The sequence below is a fragment of the Cyanistes caeruleus genome, chromosome 15 (assembly GCF_971803275.1).
Source record: "Cyanistes caeruleus chromosome 15, bCyaCae1.hap1.1, whole genome shotgun sequence".
In the NCBI taxonomy this organism is placed as follows: domain Eukaryota; kingdom Metazoa; phylum Chordata; class Aves; order Passeriformes; family Paridae; genus Cyanistes; species Cyanistes caeruleus.
The window spans coordinates 8159319-8177006 of NC_141715.1; the positions used below are offsets into that span (position 1 = coordinate 8159319).

The window sequence follows — 17688 nt, forward strand, 5'->3', positions numbered from 1 at the left end:
CCGTGCCTGTGCGTCGCCAGGGCTCTGCCCATGGGGCTGTTTGTGAGCACTTCGTCATGGACTCCAGCTCTGGATGCTTATCTCAACCAGCTGGATCTGGAAGTAAAACTAGATTTTGGTTCAGACCAGAAGCCCAGTGTGCCCTTGTTCCCCAGCTGGAATATCTGAGTATTTTTAGCAGTGAAATGCACGCAGTGCAGAGGTTCCATGGCTGCAGGCAGGGCTTGCCCTGAGTGTCTGGGGAACTTGTCCTCAAGACTTCTTGGTTTCTGGGGGCTGGTGGAGCTGAGGCAGTGATTAAATATGAGCATAGTGACTTTACTGTGTGGCCAGGCTCCTGGAGGAGGGAGATCTCTGTTATCAGGAGTAATTGTTGTGGCTGATTTCATGAATGCCCCGTACAAATGTCAGCAGGCTCATTAAGTTTCCTGGCTGCCTTCCAGTACTAATGTCCAAGAGGTGTATGATTGTTCTGGACATGCACTTAGCTCTGGGAGTGATACAGCACATCTAGAAGCTGCTTGTGTGGTCAGCTCAGCTCTTTGCTACAGTGCTGCTCTGTGCAGTCACAGCTTTTTCATCTGTTTGATAGAGATCTTGCACCCCCTTCCTTCGATGCTCTAAAATCACCATGCTTCTGATTTTGGGTGGGTGACTCTGCAAGGAAGTTCTCTTTTCCCCATTTAATTGTACTTTATCTGTGTAGGTCTTTGAAGCAGTTATCTCTTGGATAAATTATGAGAAGGAATCTCGCTTAGAGCACATGGCTAAGCTGATGGAACATGTTCGCCTGCCCCTTTTGCCCAGAGATTACCTGGTACAGGTTAGTCTGTAAAGAAGTCATTAATACTTGTACTTAAGCTGCTGGTTGCTCCTTAATCAGTGGCTTGGCTGTTTGTGTCTGAGACAGGTAATTTGGTCTGTTGCTGAGTCTGTAAACAGAAGAATAAAAGCAAAAACTGAGCGGACTCTGAAATCAATGTGTGCTCCAGGAGCCTTCTTGTAAATGGGACCCCTGCTCTGCCAGGAATGCTGAAAGCAGAGCTCCTGCCCTTCTAGGGCAGACATTGATAAGTTAATATCTCATGATTTTTCATCCTGAAAGTACTGAAGTGGTGGTGTTGTTACAAGCTCATGCAGCTTTTTATCTCATGCACAGGCAAAACATCATAATGGGAACAAATAATGTATGGTAATTTTGGTTTACGACATGTACTGTGCATACATATGGATCTGTGTGTCTGGCAGGGAAGGCACTCTCTGACTCAGTCTGACTTGGAGATTGTTCTTCATAAATTAATTCCTGGGATATGGGCCTAGATAATGAGCTGAGAATTCCCAAAGAAGGCTTGGCATATGGGCTCTTTGACTATTGTGCTTTTATCATTTGTCTAAAAAAAATCAATACAATTGGTATAAAATTGGTATTCACAAGATGAACCCATCATGGTTTTGGTTTTCTTTCATCTGTATCTTCTGAGGGAATAAAATATACCGCCTCTCTTTAAAAATTCTGATTCAGATAAAAGAAATTGCTTACTTTGCATCCAGACTCCTGGTGAATTCTCCTCTGCTGCATCAAGTGTTTGGCAGAGGGTGATAAAATACTCACTTCTTGCAGGTGATCTTGGAAAAAAGTGACAAGCTTGGATGTTACTGCACGTGCTTCTTTGGGAAGACCTCAAAGTCTGTGTTTGTCTCCTGCATTACTTTTTTTAAATGTTGGTGCATTGGAAGGGAAATTCCAGGTTCTATGTTCTTTTCACAAAACTCCTTGTGACCTGTGCCAGTGTAAATGTTCTTTGTTGTGTGTGCATGTTCTCAGACAGTTGAAGAAGAAGCTTTAATCAAGAATAACAACACCTGTAAAGATTTCCTTATTGAAGCCATGAAATACCATTTGCTTCCTCTGGATCAAAGGCAGCTAATAAAGAATCCCAGGACAAAGCCAAGGACTCCCGTTAGCTTGCCAAAGGTAAGCTGAGCTTGTCACTTTGTGTCACCTCACCCCTGTTCCGGTGGCTTTTTCAGTCTTTGACAGGAACTCGAGAACTTGCCATGTTACTTTTTACTAACTCAGTGATTGTGCTTGGAAGTGTTTTACTCCCTCTTCTGGCATTGCCTGTCCCCAGCAAGGAAACATGATTCAGTTGGATAAACTTAGATAAACCCTTAGGGGAAGGAGTATATATGCTCTTGAAACGTTTTGTCAGCCACGAGTGGTTTGGTGGCTCGCTGGAGTGTGGGAGGGCTGGCTGAGCTTGCTGCTGCCTGGTAAGGGTGGCGTGGAGCCCCACTGAGAAGGGTCACAGTAGGTGTCTCTTCATTTCCTGTATCCATAATCAGAAGCCAGGAAAGCAGGAAACAACAGCACCCAGCCCCGTGGGCAGGAAGTCTGAAGTGAATTTCAATAGACTCAAAGCAGCAACTGAATAAATAATCCTTGTTACTCCCCATGTTTATGCCACAGGTGTGTGATGCTTCGGCCACCACTTTATTAGTGAAGGAAAAAAAGACCACAGGAACTTTTCCCTGTGCCCCAGAGATTAGCACAGTTTGGCACAACGTCTCTCAGCAGACTGCCACTGAAGTTGCTAGTAAGCATTTGGAGATTCCAAGACATGAAAACCACAGTGTGTTATTTTTCCGAGCACAAACAGTGATGAGGTTGTTGTGTGGGATGGTGAGATCTGTGCTGTTTCTGATATTTGGATACTGGACTGTTCATTGAGAAATCGTGGTTTTGCAGCATGTGGCAGTGTGTGTCCGTGTCCTTTCTGCCTGCTGTTGCTGAGATGAAGTTGGTAGAACACAGCTTTGGGGGTATCATGAAGGGCTGACATGGCCCTTGTTCAAGGACTAAAGTAGTTAAGGATAAAAGGAACAGCAAATCAGTGAGTTCAGAGGTTCTCAACATATTTTATAGCATGACCTATGAGCACAAATCCAAATCTTCTGCAGGTCTCTCCTTTCTTTTGAACTGTGAAGAAAGGGAAGGAGGTGATGATCTTTCAGCAATCCTGTTACTGAGAAACTTTCATCTGGCCTGTTGGTCCTGCTGATGAGGGATTATTGTCTGCTGTGAAATCCCTTAATTCTGTAATCGTGTGAAGCCCTGCAGCTTGCCATGAGAGACTGTTACACAACTAGTAGTCAGGCTGTTAATTTAAACTTAATTTGGTTTCTGATATCATGTTCTCATCTTTGTAGATCAAACAGGCCACTATTTCCATGCTCTTCAAATTCTTTAAATTGCTGTCTAGCTCTCTACTTTTAAAGCAACCCTGTGTGGAGTTGAATTTGTTATCCGAATGACCTCAAGTGACGATCTTATCCCCTCAGCTACTCCCAGCTGCTTTGCAGAGGCTAAAGTCAGTTTTACAACTATTCTTTATCTATATTTGAAGCCCTATATTCTTGTTTCTAGCTCCTTGGCCTTGTCAGATTGTCTTGGGTGATGTTTGTCCTGTGATAAAGGGAGAAAATCCTCCCTCTTGATGGGTGTGGAGGGTTGAATGAAATGTGTGCTGATCAAAGTGCAGGTCCAGCTGTTCATCAGTGCAGGTATTTTGGGGGCTGGAAGCCTGTGCAGGTGTTGGTTTGCAGTGCCCAGCTGGGGCTCAGAGCCATGGGCATTCTCGAGTGCAGAGCTGCAGGCTCCTGGCACTGGTGTCCATGGGGAGCTTGTCTTCTGGCAGCAGAGAGGGCAGATTTGGGAAGGACCATACTGCATGCTGCCCAGCTCTTCTGGTCTTCTCACCTGCCCACCAGTGTCCACCCCTTGCTGTTGCTGGTAGTGGAGGCTGGGGCTGGATGACCCCTTAGGCTGACCCAGCAGAGTGGTTCTTCTGCTCCTGAGGTTGCTCTTGTCCACCTTGACATAGCTATTCCCTACCTGTGATGAACTCAGGGTTTAATTCCTGCATTTGCTTCAATACCTGTGGCAGCCAGAAGCCTTAATGAAGCTGACAAATCACATCCTTCAGCAGCCCAGACCCCCTGGGTTGTAGCAGTTCTGGTGATTTCCCTGAGTGTCACCTTCCCCGCAGGTGGCAGCGCAGCTGTCACGTTTTATTTGCTAAGTGGCATTGATTATTTTTAGCACCACCATGGAGATAATGACTAAACAGTGGGCCGCCCCTGGAAATTGTGCTGGAATCTTCTTTCACTTAAAAATACTTTTGCAGTGAGTCTTGGGTATGCCGTGGTGCCGAAAGGTTTTGTATTTCAAGGAGAAGTTGGGCAAGTTGCCCACCTTGGACACAGTGAGGAAGGGTAAATGGGGTGGCCATGCTTAGCATGCATTAAATTGGAGAGAAATTTTTCCCCCTTGAAATATAATTGCCTGAAATAATTCTCCCTGCAGAGGCTTCTGGCTGGCCTTCAGCACATGTTTTAGCAGCTGCTCTTGATCAGGTTGTGGTGATGGTTTCTCTGTAGAGAGCAGCTGCCCAGGGTCATGTGTGAGGTTTTCTAGCTCTTCTCTTCCCTCTGCAGGTGATGATTGTGGTGGGTGGGCAGGCACCCAAAGCCATTCGCAGTGTGGAGTGCTATGATTTTGAGGAGGAGCGGTGGGATCAGGTTGCTGAGCTTCCCTCACGGAGATGCAGAGCAGGTAAAGGGAATTTTTGCTGCAACCTTCTTTGTTTCCCCAGTGCAGCTCTTCAGCACTGGATGGATGTCCTTGGTCCTCCCTTTAGCTTCCTCTGGCCTCAAGCAGCTCTTTCTTTTTGCCATTCTTTCCTCTTCCTCTACAGACACCTTTCCCTTCTTGTTCAGGTGTATGTCCTGCTCTCTAGTGGGGTTGCTCCTGCCTCTCAGCCCTCCATAGCCACTGTCTCCCCTTTATCATCTCTCTCTCTCTCCTGGCTGTTTCCCATCAGTGTTTCCCCTTCTCCTCCCCCATTGCTGTCTTGGCAGCCTACAGGGGTCCAGTTTTTCTTGCTGGTTTCCTCGTGAAAAATCAAAGGAGCTGAGTCAGTCCCTCTTGGTGCGGAGGAGTGGGTGATGGAGAGCAGATCTTTAAGTTGGGAATGTTCCTCTGAAAACATCTGACAGGGTTGTGAATGTGGCTCACCATTTGGTGTTCCCTCTGGCTCACAGAATTACTCATTCAGGTGTGAGCTCCATCTGTGCCTTATGCTGCCATGTTTTCATGTGCGTTTCACCTCCCGTATGTTTTATCACGCTCAACTTCAACACCGTTAACCTGCGGAAAACGCCAAAGCCTTGCCCGTGTTCTGCCCTTCCCCGCTGCCTCTCACACCCGGGCAGGCGAGCAGGATCCAGACAGATCCTTCACACTTCCCAAGGTGTTTGCTGTAAAACCCCTCTCCTCTTTGCTCAGGCGTGGTGTTCATGGCTGGCAATGTCTACGCCGTGGGGGGCTTTAACGGGTCGCTGCGGGTGCGCACGGTGGACGTGTACGACGGCGTCAAGGACCAGTGGACGTCCATAGCCAGCATGCAGGAGAGGCGCAGCACGCTGGGCGCCGCCGTGCTCAACGACCTCCTCTACGCTGTGGGCGGCTTTGATGGCAGCACTGGTAGGTGACCGGGCGAAAAACAGGCAGTGCCTGACCTGAAAAAAGTGTTTCCACAGACCCTGCAGGGATTGCAGAGCTTTAGAGAGGATCCTGTGCCCTTCCTCTATGGCTCTGTAGAGGAGGAGCCAGAAATGGGGTTTGGTGTGTGTTGGAACTACCCGTGTGCGTGCTCCGACCCGTCAGTAATTGCAGAGAATCTCATCCTTATTATTTTCTTTAGCGATACAGTTCTTTCAGCCTCATTCTCTGTATGATTATGCTTTATCAGGGCTGAAAAGGGATTTTTCCTTGTTTCAGTTAAATTTTTCATAGCAACATGAATAAAATACTAGCAAGGAATCTTTCAGGGTGTGTGTGCCTGGGATTTGTCTTGGCATATCTGCGTGTTTAGATTCACACGTCTGCCTCTGCTGTAAAGCTCTGCCACTTGGTTAAGCCCTGAACTAACTATTGCAGCAGGGTCTGGGGGAATTTTTAAACCTTTGCATGGACATTTTGTAATGCTTGAAAGGATGTGGGGCTTTTGGGCTTGGAATTTGGACTCTGCTCACCTCGGTGTCCTCAGCACATTGGAGAGGCAGCAGTCCCAGGGTAGGGGTGATGGGGTAGCAGTTTTCCCAGCCATTGAAGAAGTGGCATTAACATGCTGGTCCTAGCCTGAAAGGCAAGGGATTAGGAAGTGGGATTGCAGGAGCGTGGTGGGAATTACGGGTTTGGGAGGAGGTGGAAGGCAGATGAAAGTGCAACACCAATCTTTTTTTCTTCTCTTTTTTTTTAATTAGAAAACCTGTGTATCCCCTTTTTAACTAGGTCTGGCATCAGTTGAGGCCTATAGCTATAAAACCAATGAGTGGTTTTTTGTGGCTCCCATGAACACAAGAAGAAGCAGTGTTGGAGTTGGAGTTGTGGAGGGTAAGAAAATCAGCAGCCATTTCCACCAAGCAAATGTTACTGTGCCAAACAGAAGCCTGAATGGTTAAGTGCAGTAGGAGGGAATGGCAAGAACTGTTCCCTAGACCAGTTTGGAAAGATTGATTTTATATGATGTAATTGCTGCAACTGTTTCCATTCTCCTCTTTATCTTGGTGAAAAATCATGTCTAGCTTTCCAAGAGCCTCAAACCTGTATCAGACTAGCCCATGCCTCCTGTGAATGCAATTAGGTGTGTGCAGGTTTCTTTGAATCCAAATTCTTCCTGGGCTGCTTCTGGCTGGTGAAAGCCAGAGCTGCTGTGCAGTGGATGCTGCTGCTGCTGACAGACGCTGCGTGGATTGAATACCCATCACAGAAAATCTTCTCAGCCAGAGAAACAGGAACAGGGTTTGTCCCACAGCCCCAAGCTGGTGGTTTGGCAGGAATACTAAAACCTGTGTTTATTGACATCAGGCACAGCTGTGCCATGGTTCCTGAACGAGCAGGGGCTGGTGATAGCAAAGGCCGGTGCTGCAGCAGCTCGGAGCGAGGTGGGAGGCCTGGGAGGATGGTGGCAGCTGCTGGCACCTCTGTCTCAGCACCAGATTTAAGGGAGCTGGAACTGAGCAGCTTGGTCTCAGGACAATGAAAAGTTTAAGTAGGAACTGTTTCTTCCTTTACAAAATCTATTCTGAAAGAAGTGAAAGGCATTATTTGAACTTTAGTGTGGCATAGCACTTCCCAGTTAGTGCAGTGCAGAGCAGCCTTGGCACAAGCCTTATTATAAATCATGTAAACCATTCTTTACAGTGCTTTGGCTTGACCTTTTTGAGTGGGAAGTACATGGAATATGTTAATGTACGTGAAATGTGTTTGTGAGAAGAAGAAGGGAGATAAAATCAGACTAAATAGTGGTCATTAACTTAAATTTGCATGTTTAAGAAGCACCTCCTTCAAAATTGGCCCATGCTTGGGAAGTGCTGGGCTGCTGTCAGTCATTGGAATTTATTCAAGTGGCTTGAATGCAGAAAAAGTATTGGACCTGAGAGAGGCATTTCTATGGACAGATTTTCTACTGGAGACTCATGAAATCCTTTTCCTTTGGTTTGTTTGAAAGCACAAGTAAGTGTTGAATATGTTGAAGTCAATGATAAAAATAATGAGGGCATGTGATGGGCACAAGAGCTGATCATACTGGTGTAGGGAACCAGCTGCAGCCTGCAGTTAATCCACAGGGTTCATCTGAATCTGACAAAAATTGATCAGATGATCTGAAATATACTGAAAATACCTAATAATCTATGCCAGCTGGGGAAATCAATCTTGTCTTGCTTGGACTGGCACTCTTGCCTGATTCATTGACAAATACCAGGCAGGACAATAGCACAAGTAAGTGAAATGTTCCAAGAGACAGGAAGATGCAGAAGGAGGCCATGAGTGTGCCTGAGGGAGAAAGAAAAGAGCCAGTCTGTTCTTGGAGCCTTGCAAACATCCAGAAACAGGAGGATGCAAAAGCCTAAAGCTGAAGATAACTGCTGGTGGGAGTTTTGTGCATGCAAAGATCTGCACAGCTCATTCATGGCCTGGCCCTGCTATCATGGGTTGAGAACTGGTATAATTCCTAGCTTTTGTAGAAAAAAATAGGTTAGATTTTTTTCTACATATTTGTTGAGCTTTTTTAATTGTTTATTGTAGCACCTAGGTTGAACAAGAATGCCTTGTGCTGGCTGCTTTAGCAAGAAGAATCCTTCTCTGCCCAGAGAGTTAACTGCTTAAATGCAAAACAAGCTGATAGATGATACAGGGAGACAAGGGGAGAGGATCAGTCAGGCCTGGGAACAGAGGACATAGTAGAGCATCTGCCTTGTTTCACGTATGATACAGTCCCATGATATCAGATTGTGCTTCTCTGGTCTCAGTAAGTGTGTGTTCATACTCCAGGAGACCCTCACAACACAGTAGCCTCTGCTGTCATCACTGGGCACGAGTGACCAGCTGTGTCCAGCTGGCCTCAGCTGCACTCGCAGCATCTCTGGGTTTCAATTTGCCCCAGGTTCTACAAAATCAGGTCTAGGTTTCTTTGCAGGTATTATATTATTATAAGAAGCTATTTTGTATTTATTGCTCATGTGATGCTGTAATTAATGTGCAGTGACAGCCTTTGACAGCACACCTGAATGGGGGGAACCCTCCATCAATAGAACACACTTTGATAATGCCTCTTCTCCTGGGCCAACAAGTAATTTGGAAAATCCTCCGGGCTGTGGCTTCTGCTGAAGCTGTTGTGCTGTATCCTGCTGTTACTGACAGCTCAACAGCGTTACAGTCACTCCTGCCTGCGATCCACTCCAGATGCCCTTGCTAGGCTTTTCCCCAGACATGGCAGCAGGTTCAGGCGTGTCCCCTGGAGCCACCCCAAGGCAGGAGCTGTCCCCCGGGCTGTGGCAGGTGGCTGAGCCGTGGCTGTGTGTGTTGCAGGGAAGCTGTACGCCGTGGGGGGCTATGACGGAGCGTCGCGGCAGTGCCTTAGCACGGTGGAGCAGTACAACCCCGCCACCAACGAGTGGACCTACGTGGCTGACATGAGCACGCGGCGCAGCGGGGCAGGTACTGCAGCATGGGCACAGCCTTCCCTGCTCACAGACAGCAAGGGAAAGTGGGATTTGGCATTGCTGGGCTTACAAGTGCACCCTCTTATGAGCACCCCTTTCTGTGAGGGGTAAAAATGTAATGGCTTGGAAGCTCTCAGCAGCTCTCCTGACTTGGGCAAAATCTGCCAAATTGAGACCGATTTCTGGATTAATGAAATAATGTTCGGTGTCTCTAAGTAGCCCTGCTAACAGATGCATCTCACTTGTAAGCAAAGAGTTCTCTCAAATTGCCAGCTGCAGACACAGCTGGGCACAGGAAAGCCAAGCTGCACCTCCCTCTCCTCTATCACCGTAGGGTTTCAGATGAATTTTCATTTTGGATCTTCCTGCAAGCACCCAGCGGGTGCTTTGCAACACAAAATGCATCTGCACATGGGGTGATGTGTAGGATAACAAAATTCATCTCAGATTGTCCCTGCTTAGCTAGTTTTTAGTTAATTTTTTGTTAGCAAGAGTTGGTGATCTGGAGAATTAGAGGAAAGGACCTGTTGTAAAAGGATTGGATTCTAGTCTTGATGGTTTCTAATTTCCTACTGATCTTGGGCCAGGTAGCAATTTGTCTTCTCTGTGATTGTTCCTCTCGGAAAGGGATAAGAGCTCTTAACCACTGCATTTAAAATCATCTTCAGGTGAATGGAAATTTGTCACTGTGGGTCCTGCTCACTGTGTGCCATGTCCCTGATGTTAAATTGTGCAGTTACCCACAGCCAAGCCTGGGGGCTGCTCTTTGGGGCTGAAATGACCCTGCAGATTAAACTGTGGTGGGAGTTCCCTTTTGAGCTGGGTGGTTTGAGGCTGCTCTCTACAACCTACCTGTTTTAGGGAGTTGTCTTGGTTGGAAACACTCTGCTCCGAGTGCTGCTTTACAAGTGTTTCTACATGTAGCAAGCCCTTTGTTAGGAATTCTCGTACTCCCCTGCCAAATTTCTTTGCAGTTTTCTGTTTCCCACCTGAAAGCTGAGTTCCTCAGGCTCTGGTTGTCCTCCAGATGCCCCTCCGTTAGGGACAGGAGGGTTCTGCCCAGTGCAGTGGCCAGCAGCGGTGCCGCAGCACAATCTGCTGTACAGCTCCAGAAACGGCACCGTGCTCTGCACTGCTGTCCCCATGCTGACATCTAGTGGGGGTGAGGACAGGTGTCCCCAGCCCCTGGAGCCATCCCAAGTCCCTGCAGGCACTGGGGCTGTGGGGATGTGCAGGTGCTGCCCAGGTTTTGTGGAATCATACATTTTTTTAGATTGGAAAAGACCTTTAAGATCATCAGGTCCCACGGTTAACCCAGCACTGCCATGTTCACTGCTAAACCACATCTCCAAGTGCCACATCTGCACATTTTTTGAACACTCCCAGGGTTTGCTGGACCAGCTGGGGGGTTCCCTTTCCCTGCTGGCAGGGATGTCCTGTCCCTGTGTACCCTGTCTGTCTCACTGCGCAAGGAGGCAGCTTCATGTTAAAAAGCTTGAGTGTTTCCGACTCTTTTACTCTCTTACTTGCTAAATAAGCTTACTCATTAAATTATTTCTTACAAGTATAAAATTTCCATTAACAGCTGCATATAATCAAATGCCAGGCTGCAGTTAAGTGACTTTCCATTTCCCAGTGAACTGGGAGACACCTGCTACAGCTCAGGAGCCAGGACACACATTTGGATGTTTTCTGCTCTTCCCAAGTCATGCATGTTGAAGTATGTCAACCTCACCAGGGATGTGGCCCAGGAAGGTGGGGCCATTTATTTATGTCAGAGATTAATTATATGTTTGCCTGCTGTGAACCATGAATCCCAATGTTATGTTGGGATTTCAGCACCTCTTGGTACAGTGACAGACAGCTGGCCAAAACCAAACCCAGCAGCAGCAAGCTAAGATGATTTGGAGAAGGGAGAGGTGACAGTGTTAGACCTATGTTCCTGTCCCCAGATGGGGATGCTCCTGATGGAGCTGCAGAGCCTGGGAGGTGCCTGTTCTCTGGCTCAGCAGCTGTTCCTGTCCTCTCCTTTCCTGACCAGGAAAGATCCTTGCACAGGGACCAAGTCAAAAACCTGTTGGTATCAGGTTGGCAGGGCTCCTCTCCTCCCTGCACACTGGTTAATGCCCATGGTTGAAATGATGTGATTCAGATCTGTTTCTGTTTTACTAACATCCCGCCTTGTTAATTTTAATAGAGGCCTTTGAACCTATTAACGAAGATATGTTCCTGGAAGTTTTAACTCTCATGGATTGGTGAACATTTTAATTAACTAATTTACTTAATATTAGGCAGAAGTGGCTTTAAGACCCCTGTCATTCCCAGAGATTTGGCCAGGGGCCTTCAAAAATGGCTGAGAAGGTGGCATTGGAGGCACCTTGTCTGTACCAATGCTGCCAGGTTTTGGGGTGGGAGTGGGAAGAGAGGAATCAAGTGGCAGCTTCAAGAGCTGTGAGTTACTGAGGAGAGGAAGATCATCATGTGGCACAATGGCAGCAGGAAAAACAAAAGTAGAAGTTCTGAAAGGGGGAATCAGTCTAAAAGCAGAGGGCCCCCTTGCAGAAAATATCATGCAGATGGAAACAAGGTGGGGTGGGAAGGCAGAGAGCAAGTCTGTGTAAAGAGATGGAATAAAGGCAGAGGAATGTCATGGGACTAGACTGCTGATCTTGGATAGCCTGACAGCTTCCTAGGAGGGGACATCTGCCAGGATTACTGTGCAGGCTGCTGTAGTGCCACAGGGTGGGTGGGTGCAGAGTTGGCCATGTGCCTGGCGATCTTGATGCACATGTGGCCCATGTTTCTGGAAGTGCCTTGGAGAGGCCAAGGCCATGCCCAGTAGGAGAACCAGGGACGTGCAGCCCTGTCCCTGTGCTGTGGCTGACCTGGCTGTGCTTGGCAGGTGTCGGTGTGCTCAGCGGGCTGCTCTACGCCACCGGGGGCCACGACGGGCCCTTGGTGAGGAAGAGTGTGGAAGTCTACGACCCAGGGACAAACACCTGGAAGCAAGTAGCAGACATGAATATGTGTAGAAGAAATGCAGGTAACCACAATAAGCCTTTCTGTGGTGCTTGGCTCAGTTGTCTGTGGGTGGTTTTCAATTTGTGTGCTTGTGGTGTATGTGATCAGCGTTGTAAAAGATAAAAATGGTAGTTGAGTGATCTGCCTGGGAATGAATCGGAATGTGGCAGCAGCATGCTGTGGGGGATGAGTTAGCCCATGTCTCACCATCTGTGCTCTGCTTTGAGGTGTGTGTGCAGTGAATGGTCTCCTCTACGTGGTGGGAGGCGATGATGGTTCCTGCAATTTGGCTTCGGTGGAATACTACAACCCCAGCACAGACAAGTGGACGTTGTTGCCAACCAGCATGAGCACGGGGAGGAGTTATGCAGGTAAACAGGCAGTGGGAGAGTGGGCAGCAGTGGGGTCATCTGTAAACTTGAGGGCTGTGCCCGCTGAAGATTTAATTTTACTTTTTTTATATGTTTTATGTTGATTTCAGTAGAAGAAACTTTGACAGAAGTGGTAGATCCTCCCCTCGTGCTGGCTTTTGGCTTTGCAGGATGATTGTAGCCGTGTGGCAACCCAGGAGCTGCTCCTACCATAACTGTGTCTGTTCTTACAACAGGTGTGGCTGTGATTCACAAACCCTTGTGACATACAATCGAGCCAATGTGAGGAGCAGAAGTGACGTGGATCCAGCTAGGTGGTGTTGGGAAGATGACTGACCTCTGACTTGACCCATCTCATTGCTGTTAATGTCTTAGCATGACAAGTGATACGTTGCAAGCATCATCCACTCTACAGTGGATTGCATAGCCAAGTGAAAATCCCTCTGGGGACGTGTTCCATGCTAGACACGAGGTGTTGCTTGTTATCTGTGGTGCAACCAGCTGTTCTTCTCGATGGCATGTGTCCTGAGATAAACACTGTGCTTGGACTGCAGGCACAGAATTTCTTGTGTGAAACAAAACTGCTACGTTTGGGCATGTGAGTAAAAATGAATGTTTCTGGATTTCTTCCCCATTGATGCTCCGTGCACATTGTTGGTTGAACTACTTACTCACTGTGCCTGGAGGGTGGACTTTAATACTGGCAGTGGAAAATTCTGAGTTCCAATAGAGAAAAACAGCAGAAATGGACTGGAACAGGGTGGTCTGGCTCGAGTGTGACACCGTCTCAGTCATACGTTTGTACATGCCACTGGACTGCTGTATGTATCCCTGACATGCTTGTGGAAATAAACACCATGTGGTTTTTCTACTTGCCATGAATGCTGTGTGCTGTGCGTGACAGGAGCTGCTGGGCAGTGCCTTCCCCGGGGCCGAGGGCTCCGCGCCTGAGCCACGCTGAACTTCACAGCCCCACGCGACACATGCTGCTCCCACGGGCTTTAGTGCTCCTGTGAAACAAATGTTGCTTGAAGAGAAAATGTTCCCAACCCACACGTTTCAGCTGTGCTGAGATCTTCAGTTCTAGCTCTGTCCAGCATCTCAATGCCATTTCATAACAGAGTGTTTAGATGTTAAAAAGATAGCTTATGGTGCCATTAATGTAGAGACATTCCATACAGCGAGAGCCCTCTGTCACCCAAGCAGGGAGGGATTAATGAGCCAAGTAAAATACCTGCAGTGTTTTAATGCTTCCAGAGCATGGAGATTAACTAATCACTGTCACTGTAATTGCTATTTTAGTCTTGCCCTTACTGAAAGCATTCCTTTATTAGTATGAGGAACTCATAAGATTATTCAAAACAGACAAATCTAGATTCAGATGTAAGGGACCTGTCTTGCTTATATACCAAATTCTAAAAGTTTTTTGTTTAAGTAGATGTTTGACTTTAAAATACCTTTTTGTATCTCCCTATGAGCTCTGACATGTTTCTGCACACAGAGCTGAGCTCCCATAAGTTCCCAGCTAAAGGGAACTAGAGAAGAAAAATATTTTCTTTACACTTTTTTTTTGTTTGGGGCTTTTTCATTTGTTTTCCCCTTGTAGATCAGCTGAGGCTTTTTGTTGTGGGCAGCTGTCCAGTGTTGTAATGCTGGTTTCTGTCTCCATAGATCTGCTCTGTGTGACCTTTGACAGTAGAAAAGAAAAATACTTAAAAATTTATTTCAGAGGTATCTAAGCTGCATTATCTTGTGCTGCTTTTGTGGAGGAGTGGGTTGCTTCTGTAAATACGTAGTCCTTGTAAGATGAGTGCCTGTCCATTGTGGGGGAAGCAGCCCCTGCCTGTGTTGTGTCACTGCCCTGCAGAGGGGCTGGCATTCCCTTCATGGGAAATGTGAGGTAGCTCCATCTCCTCTTTGGATGTTGCTGCTTTTACCAACAAGGGCAAGCTGTTTAAAGAAAAGGCATTGCTACTCCTTATGTCTACCCTTCCACTGTATGTAAGCTCAGAGGTCTTGCATATAGTAATTAAAAAAAAAAAGAAAAATAATCTTTTCCATAATACCCTTTAAAACTTTTGCTTTGAGTTTTGCAATCTGCAGCGAAACATGCCAAAATAATAGTGTGACATGCTGCTCTCCTGTGAGGTGCTGCTTACTGTAAAAGCCATTGAGGCTGCTAGGAATGTACCTTGGTAGGAATGTTTCCCAGTAGGAATGTTTCCCAGTAGGAATGTTTCCCAGTAGGAATGTTGCCCTGACTGCAGCTGCCTTTGGATCAGAGTACTGAGATGTGTGTTTATGGTGCCCTAAGGAAGGTGATGAGGCCCCAGCTGAACAGACTCAAATTCACTGGCCCAAAAGGTGGTTCCCTTCCATGCAGCTTGGGAATAAAGGATAAAATGGGGCAGACAAAGCATTTCAGTCTGAGATACCATCTCTTGTTAGGTGGAGGTGACTGGACAGGCCTGGACAAGCATTTGGGCACACCTGGCCCTTGTTAGGTCTGGTATAGACATAAAGCTAACTAAACTCCTCTATAAGCTACTGTACAGCCCAACTGCAGCTCAACAGTTGGGAGCAGGTCCCAGCCAACACTCTCACACCTCTGGCTTCACTGGAGTAAAGGCAAATATAACCCAGAGACTTTGAGTTAATGTGGGCTGGAGATAAAAATTGGTAGGTACTGCTAGAGAGGTGCAAGGTTGCAAATTGCTGTGTTTGTCAGATGTGAGAAGTGGGCATATCTGGAGGTGGGATACTTTTATCCCCTGCTATCCATCTGTTCATAAAGCTTCCTTGCTCGTAAGGAAAACAGGTTTTGGTGGTTCTCTGCTCTTGTAAAATGGCACTTGTGCCCAGTGCTGGCCCAGAGCTGTGGCCTGCTGGACAGGGCTAGGACTTACAGCCCTTGCCAGGGATGAGTGATGCTGTTCCCAGTTGCAGCCAGTGCTCCTGGATGGCAAATGACACATTTCCTCCCTCCCTTCCCAAACGTTGCAGTGTTATGCAAGTCAAGTGACCTCGTTTCCAGCTATGCAATACGAACAACCGTAACATGTGATGAACCAGCTGTACCCCCCCACCCCCAAAATATTTTTGGAATTTGTCTTTGGTGTGTGGTTTCGTGTTTGTATTGTTCATTTTGAGCACCTGAGCCAGATCCTTTACAGATTGCCTTTTTCTAGGACTGAAAACGTAGCATTAGCACTAACAAATTTTACTGTAAATATTTTTATAAGACAATTTAAAATAATTTTTGGATTGCTTTTTATGGTATTCAATGACATTTCTGGATCTAATTCGTGCACTCCAGAGTGGTTTTTGCTGGCTGTGGTGTAGGTGTGACTCTGTATGTTCTCTGCACAAGAAATGCCATGTTGTAAGAAAGATCTGGGATAGCTGTTGTGTTGGTTTTAATGTAAGAAGGACAGCACTGGGCTCCACATTATGGAACGAATTCAAACCCATTACCTCAGTCACCAGTAGGCTCTTAGATTATTGGTTATTTTACAATGATTTCAATACCCTGATTTAATTTTTGCCATGAGTTTGGCTCCTGGGCAGTTTGGGGAACAAGCTATCACTTGGTGGTTCTGTTTCTTGGCTCCTGCATGCGCTGCTTGAAGACAGAGATACTCTGCCCACAACAGTCTGGGCACAACCCCCCAGGATGCCAAAATCAGACAAATTATTGCAGGAGTTTTACTAAAAGATTTACAGACCGAACTTGGACCTCTTCCTCATGTTGGTCTTCTGTGAATATGAACACTTTTTGTTGTAATCTCTTTTTGGGGCACCCTGTGCTCAACCCCCTGTGGGACTCTGGCCTTGGGTTTCCTAAAAAGGGCTTTGCTCTTGCTGAAAAGCACCCCAGGATGAGCCCCAACCCCAATAGCATCAAGTGTGGTGCACACCCTGCTGGGTTTGCAATGCCTCAAGCAATCTTTTGTTTAAACAAGTCTGATTAAAGTCCATCTTTTCCATTGGTGCCTAATAGATAAATTGAGGGTGATTAAAATCAATTTTCTGTTCATTCAGTTTATCCAAACAGTGTCTTTTTATAGATGTGTACAACAAGTAATTACCATAAACACCCTTGGCAGTGTTTGCATGTCACCACCATGAAAGCTTAATACTGTTCTCTGGTTTACATTGTTTGGAGACCAAAATCCTTAATATCCAGCGAGGTGTGATGCCTGTTCATCAAGCCAATGTGATGGCTCAACAGATGAATGCTGCTCATCAAGCCAGTGTGACGGTTCAACAGATGAATGCAGCTCAGTCTTAACCTTTAGGATTCATTATTCATATATTAGCAAAGCAGTTTCCCCCTTTGCCCACATCATGCCCAAAAATCACTTTCATGTGAGCATAAATTGTTGGTCAAAGCTGCAGGGTTTGGGAGTGTGCTAGACATTAGGGTCTGAATATGGGCTCATTCACTTTTTTTCATCTGCCCTTACCTTTGTTTATGGGCTTATAAATTATTTTCCTCTACAGTGACAGTAATAAATAAATAAATATTGATAATTTTAATTTGTGTATTTTATGTATAAAGACCCTCAAGGGTAATGAATGATTGTGAAATAATTTACCTGGGTGTGAAATGTTTTGGTTTTGTAAACCAGACTTTGTTGGTTCAGTAGCTGACAGTATACTGTATCAAGTTGGTTGACTGTTTAAACTCATTTTTTAAATTAAAGATTTTTTTTTTGCATGTGTGGAGGACAAAGGACTTTGCAAAGTAATTCTCTTGACAGCTGTCTTGTCCAGTGCAATGAACGACTCAAGAAACATTCTTCACTGACATATTTATATGATGAAAGAAAATCACACTGTAGTTCCCCGTCATTTAATTTGAATAAAAACTGGACTAATGAAACCTTTCTGTGTCTGTTTTGACTTCATTGGCTTCTGACAATGAGGAACAATCTCATCACTCCCCATGGCTTTATTTGTCCCCTCTTTCATTACAGGAGGTACCAGTCCTGGGTCACTCTGCCCCTTGCTGTGGGGTAGTGGCACCCACATGTGCTGATGCTGAGAGGTTGCCCTGATGCCAAGCTCTGATGCTGCCCCAGACTTTGCTCTGCTCCTTCTCCAAGGAATGGTAAAAGCATTTCTCTTGGGGGTGGGGAAGCCCTTGGTTCAGGGCATGGTTTGCAGAAGACAGAACCTGTCAGGGAATGCAGCTGGGAAGAGAGAAAACACAAAAAATGAGTTT

The 17688-nt window shown here is 46.3% G+C and overlaps 1 protein-coding gene across 7 annotated transcripts in view; it reads left to right on the forward strand.

Annotated features, from left to right (window-relative positions):
* The window catches only part of KLHL3 (kelch like family member 3), a 62225-nt gene extending 44879 nt beyond the window's left edge, over positions 1 to 17346 (forward strand). For 3 of the 7 annotated variants that reach the window (XM_086852186.1, XM_023936036.2, XM_023936038.2), the window contains 9 exons: positions 707 to 823; positions 1826 to 1975; positions 4498 to 4615; positions 5348 to 5545; positions 6356 to 6457; positions 8936 to 9064; positions 11972 to 12112; positions 12318 to 12461; positions 12698 to 17346. In XM_086852186.1, the coding sequence (XP_086708312.1) occupies positions 707 to 823; positions 1826 to 1975; positions 4498 to 4615; positions 5348 to 5545; positions 6356 to 6457; positions 8936 to 9064; positions 11972 to 12112; positions 12318 to 12461; positions 12698 to 12726 (1128 nt within the window). In that variant the 3' untranslated portion in view covers positions 12727 to 17346. Of the gene's footprint in view, positions 1 to 706; positions 824 to 1825; positions 1976 to 4497; positions 4616 to 5347; positions 5546 to 6355; positions 6458 to 8935; positions 9065 to 10654; positions 12113 to 12317; positions 12462 to 12697 lie in introns of all 7 variants that reach the window. The other 4 variants (XR_015276828.1, XR_015276831.1, XR_015276829.1 and 1 more) reach the window with 3 other exon arrangements.
* Positions 17347 to 17688: the final 342 nt, after the last annotated feature.